This window comes from Dermochelys coriacea, chromosome 3, assembly GCF_009764565.3.
Source record: "Dermochelys coriacea isolate rDerCor1 chromosome 3, rDerCor1.pri.v4, whole genome shotgun sequence".
In the NCBI taxonomy this organism is placed as follows: Eukaryota; Metazoa; Chordata; order Testudines; family Dermochelyidae; genus Dermochelys; species Dermochelys coriacea.
Window position 1 is genome coordinate 168,351,086 of NC_050070.1, and position 6,756 is coordinate 168,357,841.

The window sequence follows — 6,756 nt, forward strand, 5'->3', positions numbered from 1 at the left end:
TGCTTAGATACTAGCACAATAGTGCCACTCGATGGACAAAGCTTGTGCTACAATGGAGATTAAGTCAAGAGCAAAATTTTGCTCAGCTAAAGTCAAGCTTCTCCTAGCTAGTCAGCTTTGAATGTTATCAAGGAGAGATGCAGGTTTCTCTCTTTCCTCCCCTTTTTCTCTGGATGTATTCCTTTAAGATCTGCAAAGGAGGCATTTGTCCAATTCAGTACTAAATGATAGAGGGTGGTTCCATTGCCCTTGGGGGTCCTTGTACAGTAATACCTCTTTCTTCCTGTTACCCAGCCATAGTGAATTTTTACTATACAAACTGTAATGGGTTCCTCAACTTGTTTCCCTGCTCAGATTCCAAAAATACTGGGTTTGCATTCAGTCAAGATTTGCCTCACTTCCAAGAGCATTTGGCCCAAGGAAAGGCAACCAGCAGGTAGTTCATATAACATCTCTGTTTAGTTTTGATACCTCTTGGAAGAGGGTGGTTCATTGCTATGTAGATGCAGATAACAGACCACAGTATTAAAATTCTCTCAAGTACAACTGATATAAGTAGTAAGACATCAACTCTCACAAAATGTTTCTCATTTAGAATGTCCCCATAAACGTATCTGTGGTCTCTTATTACAGAAACAGTTCCCCTTCAAAACAAGATTGGGGAGGAGAAGGGTGGGGGTGGGTGAAGGTTAAGATTTACTTTGGATTAGGGGGCTTAATTTTATCTGAATTTTCTAAGGCTTTGCTTTTTAACTGCAACAATCTCCTTAAATTGCTCTTAGGGCTGTGAAAAGTAAGACAAAAGAATTTTCTGCCCCCAAACGTAGACAGACAGGAAGTTTGATATTTTTATGTTTACTACCTGTGAGAATTGGAATTAATTTGCAAACTGGATACAATTAACTTAGGCTTGAATAGAGACTGGGAATGGATGAGTCATTACACAAAGTAAAACTATTTCCCCATGGTATTTCTCCCTCCCACCCCACCCCCCACTGTTCCTCTGATATTCTTGTTAACTGCTGGAATTAGCCTACCTTGCTTGTCACCATGAAAGGTTTTCCTCCTTTCCCTTCCCCCTGCTGCTGGTGATGGCTTATCTTAAGTGATCACTCTCCTTACAGTGTGTATGATAAACCCATTGTTTCATGTTCTCTGTGTGTGTGTGTATATAAATCTCTCCTCTGCTTTTTCCACCAAATGCATCCGATGAAGTGAGCTGTAGCTCACGAAAGCTTATGCTCTAATAAATTTGTTAGTCTCTAAGGTGCCACAAGTACTCCTTTTCTTTTTGCGAATACAGACTAACACGGCTGCTACTCTGATACCTGCGAGCAGTCATTGACAATCACACACAATTTAGTGTGACTGCAGCAAAAATACAAACTAAGAACAGATGAATCCCGGGGAACTGGATTGGGAAGAGCAAAGTAGAGATCTATTAAGAATGTCTTGAAAAAGGATTTTTTTTTTTTTTGCACAAGTAAGCTCAGCTAAGGATATCTGCTTAAAAAGGTGGAAGCTACGTCAAAAAGCAATTTAATGCTGGCAGAAGCTGCTGAATCCTCCAACTCAGTTTACTTTATAAACTGCAGAGTATGAAGTAAAAATACTTAAAACCCACTGACAGCACTTTTTAGAACCAGGTACCTTGCATAACATTACAAAAAGTAAACTAAATCAAAAAGCACCAAAGAATTTTTTTTTTAAAAAAAACAAAAACCCTATACAAAGTTACCAGAAAGAACTACTTGTTTTGGGTACATACAGAAGGTTATCTAATTTGAAAAACCATTTTGAGACAACTAAAAGCCAAGAAATACTGACAGACAGACAGACAATCTTACAGATTCAATTTCAGAAAAATGAAACTAAAGCCTACCCCAGAAACTGATCCATCTTCAGAGAAGGATTTCTGGTATAGACTGGAAATTTTTTCAGCACGCATTAGATATTCTGCGGTCTTCTTCTTCACTGCTTCTCGACGAGTTGGACTTGACTCACCTACATAGAGTAACAGAAAATGGTGAAGTTTTTTGTTTTTTTAAAGTGTTTCCAAATACTTGTAGAAAGATTGACTTGATTTTGCTGTCTTTGGATCCAGCCTTATTCATGGATTCTAATAGCCAAACCTACAATAATATTCAATTCCATGTTCTCGGATTTGGGTATTCTGGCAAAGATACAGTTTAAGCCTCATTACATACTCAAGTAAATGAAAACTCTTACATTATTTTTGCCAATTTGGTGTCAGTTTCCATAGAAACGAAATTAAGAACTGGAGGCAGCAGTGAAATGGACTCTGTATCCATGGAAATCAGATTAGTGCATATACGGTAAAGGTTATAAATTACTACTTTAAAAAAAACAGAAGAGGCAAAACTTGCTTATTTCCATCCTTCTGACCTATACTTCTATGAAAATGGGGTCAGAAATGCCACTAATAGCCAGGTGAAATAGAGAACTCACACAGATGTCAGCTGCTGGCTGACCCCGTCCTTTTTGGCTAAGATGCTAATAAGTTTCTGATGGTCACCAGCCAGGATGACAAGATGAAACCACTCTGCCCGCAGGCAAGATACAACAGTAGCAGCCTGATGAGAATTCAAGCCCCCTCCCAGCAGCTGTGAGTCAGAGCGGGGCTTCTAAATAGGCATTGTGCCTGAATCTTACAAGCAGCTTCATCATCTTTCATCTCAACCACTGGTTAATAAGGTTCTGGAAATTTTTTCCAAACTATCACTGTTGTCTTCCACTTAGGAAAGAATAAATTGAATGTTTCTTGTTTAAACAAACGTAGGCTACTGATAAGAGCACTGGTATATATTGTCTGTAAACATAGGCGGGTATAACAGGCCAGGGGAGGCTAAATCTCCCCTAAACCAGACTCTAGCAGCCCCACCCATACTCCACCCTCTCCCCCAAGGCAGCAGGAGCTCAGCTCCAGATGGAGATCAGAGGCCTGGCATTGGGGCCAATGCTGAGGCTGGTGGGGGATCTGGAGCAGTTCAGCAGGGGCACCTCTAGCCGCAGGAGGGGATGCTTGGGGCTCTGGCAGATGGGGGATTGGGAGGGGTGGGGCCTCGGGAGAAGAGATGGGGCCTCATGACTAGCCGTCCCAAAGGGGGGGCTCATGCGCTGCCTATGTATGTAAAAATGCAAACAATATACTTTTTAAATTCTCAAAACTTGCTTTCAGTCCTGTTGCTGTCTGCAGAAGGAAACTTGATCTTGTACAGATGTCTGCAACTTCCTTAGAGACAGTCATCAACCTCTTTGACATCCATCAAGAGTTGGTTTCTCAGGAACAGCTAATTTGTTTATATTATTAGTATTTGGCTTCTCTTCAGCCATCATTTTCAGTTCACCAGAAGATTTTAAGACTAGCATGAAAGTCCAGCTACTGCTGTAATTACTGATTATGTGTTTTTAGTGTGAATGTTTATCACTGTTTACCTATTTTTCTCCTCCAATGCCTCAGTTATTTTAGAGCAACTAACACACAAGATGGCATGTCCCTTTGAGTTTTCGTTGTTCTCTCCTATTTTCTTTCAACATTAATTTCACTTCGTCACTCAGGATAGGAAAGAGTGTAGTAATATTTATTTTTTAAAATATTAAATTTATGAGTTATTCACTCATTAAAAACTTAACCATACCAGTAAGGACTGTATTTGCAAAAAAGGTTTCTATTCGAAGGGTTTGACATCTCTCTTGTGGCTGACAGGAAATCTGATCTCAATACTTACCAATTCAGGCTTTAAATGCTTTAACACAAGGTCTCTCTTTGAGCCAGAATAGGAGAATCAAATAAGTTTGTGGAGCTGGGTTTATTTTATTTTATTTTTTTAATTTACATTAGTTTGATCTCTAATTTTTAAAAAGCCAAGAAAGGTTATGAAAAAATACCAGCTGCCTATCAGTCCAATCACTCCTTTACATACCAAGATTTTCTGGCACATCTAATATATAGCACATGTGGACCATGTAAAGGAAAAATAGGCTACCAAATTCCCAGAAGATTTGAATAATAAAATGTTTAAAAAACTGTGAAAAATCTCTTGTGATGATGAACAATCTACAAAACTAAACGCTGACTCTAGCATTTATCCCAGGTTTTCATTTCTTGTAGCTCCTCCCTTAAATAAGATATTACAATAAGATGACAGACAGAAAGACAAAACTCCTATGTTCAAGATCTTTCGCAACAGTCGTGCGTACTTCACATGTCAGAAAAATGCGGAGGGGTTGTATGTTTTATAGGAATGAACTATTGATCAAACTAGCCACACTTTTTAAAAAATTAGGAGGGAAAAGTAAAATAAAAAGCTTGTATTAGAAAAAATTGAAGTGTTTATTGGGAACATTTTATTCATATTTCCAACAGAGATCATGTGGTCACTCTTCAATATGGAGCCCCGAATCATTAATATGAGCATTTTTTATTAAGATTTACACCTTAGAAAGATTTTTTTTAAATAGTAACAAACAGGAATTGTTAAAGCCCTTGACAACTAATCATACAAGCTCATTCTACAGGCCATTACCCTCTGATCCCACTGAGGGTTACCAAAAGAAACTACACCATCTGCTCAAGAAACTCCATGAAAAAGCACAAGAACAAAATCTGCACAGACACACCCTAGAACCACGACCACAGGTATTCTATCTGCTACCCAAGATCCATAAACCTGGAAATCCTGGACACCCCGTCATCTCAGGCACTGGCACCCTGACAGCAGGATTGTCTGGTTACGTAGACTCTCTCCTCAGGCCCTACGATACCAGCACTCCCAGCTATCTTCGAGACACCACTGACTTCCTAAGGAAACTATAGTCCATTGGTGATCTTCCAGAAAACACCATCCTGGCTACTATAGATGTAGAAGCCCTCAACACCAACCTTCCACACAAAGATGGACTACAAGCCATCAGGAACAGTATCCCCGATAATGTCATGGCAAACCTGGTGGCAGAACTTTGTGACTTTGTCCTCACCCACAACTATTTCACATTTGGGGACAATATATACCTTCAAGTCAGCAGCACTGCTATGGGTACCTGCATGGCCCCACAGTATGCCAACATTTTTATGGCTGACTTAGAACAACGCTTCCTTAGCTCTAATCCCCTAACTCCCCTACTCTACTTGCGCTACATTGATGACATCTTCATCTGGACCCATGGAAAAGAAGCCCTTGAGGAATTCCACCATGATTTCAACAATTTCCATCCCACCATCAACCTCAGCCTGGACCAGTCCACACAAGAAATCCACTTCCTGGACACTACAGCGCTAATAAGCGATGGCCACAGAACCACCACCCTATACCGGAAACCTACTGACTACTATTCCTACCTACATGACTCCAGCTTTCATCCAGACCACACCACACAATCCACTGTCTACAGCCAAGCTCTATGATACAACCACATTTGCTCCAACCCCTCAGACAGAGACAAATACCTACAAGATCTCTATCAAGCATTCTTACAACTATAATACCCACTTGCTGAAGTGAAGAAAAAGATTGACAGAGCCAGAAGAATACCCAGAAGTCACCTACTCTAGGACAGGCCCAACAAAGAAAGTAACAGAACGCCATTAGCCGTCACCTTCAGCCCACAACTAAAGCCTCTCCAGGGCATCATCAAGGATCTACAACGTATCCTGAAGGAGGATCCCTCACTCTCACAGGTCTTGGGAGACAGGCCAGTCCTCACTTACAGACAGCCCCCCAACCTGAAGCAAATGCTCACCAGCAACCACACACCACACAACAGAAACACTAACCCAGGAACCTATCCTTGCAACAAAGCCCATTGCTAATTCTGTCCACATATCTATTCAAGGGACACCATCATAGGACCTAATCACATCAGTCACACCATAAGAGGCTTTTCACATGCACATCTACCAATAATGCCCCTCTGCCATGTACATTGGCCAAACCGGACAATCTCTACACAAAAGAATAAATGGACACAAATCAGACATCAAGAATTATAACATTCAAAAACCAGTCGGAGAATGCTTCAACCTCCCTGGTCACTCAATTTCAGACCTAAAAGTCACAATTCTCCAACAAAAAAACTTCAAAAACAGACTCCAATGAGAAACTGCAGAATTGGAATTAATTTGCAAACTGGACACCATTAACTTAGGCTTGAATAAAGACTGGGAGTGGATGGGTCATTACACAAAGTAAAAACTATTTCCCCATGCTAATTTTTTTCCCCTACTGTTACTCACATCTTCTTGTTAACTGTTTGAAATGGGCCATCCTGATTATCACTACAAAAGTTTTTTTTCCCTCCTGCTGATAATAGCCCATCTTAATTGACTGGTCTCGTTACAGTCAGTATGGCAACACCCATACTGAAACACCCATGTTTCATGTTCTTTGTGTGTGTGTGTATATATATTATATATTCACATCTTCCTATTGTATTTTCCACTGCATGCATCCGATGAAGCGGGTTTCAGCCAACGGAAGCTTATGCCCAAATAAATTTGTTAGTCTCTAAGGTGCCACAAGTCCTCCTCGTTTTGTTTTTTTAAAGATTTGTGTTTCATCTGATCAGTATCAAAGCTCTAGCCACATCCCACCCCATTCACTGGGATTAAATCAGCCGTGTCATTTTAAATGTTTAAAAACTATGCTGCTGAAGCAAGATACAAAAAAGTGTGGTAATGATGATGACAGAGACCTTTGAATAAAAGCCCTTCGAGATTCCTCCTCTTTTTCGCTCTTT

At 40.2% G+C, this 6,756-nt stretch overlaps 1 protein-coding gene across 6 annotated transcripts in view; it reads right to left on the reverse strand.

The window, feature by feature from the left end:
• RPS6KC1 (ribosomal protein S6 kinase C1) overlaps positions 1–6,756 on the reverse strand; it is a 116,710-nt gene that overhangs the window by 60,246 nt on the left and 49,708 nt on the right. For 5 of the 6 annotated variants that reach the window (XR_006280244.1, XM_038397001.2, XM_038396999.2 and 2 more), the window contains one exon: positions 1,883–2,004. The exons of the other annotated variant lie outside the window; for it this stretch is intronic. Coding sequence is in view for 4 of the 5 variants with exons in the window: in XM_038397001.2 (XP_038252929.1) it covers positions 1,883–2,004 (122 nt within the window). In the remaining variant the exon portion in view is untranslated. The remainder of the gene's footprint in view (positions 1–1,882; positions 2,005–6,756) is intronic. 6 annotated transcript variants of the gene reach the window in all.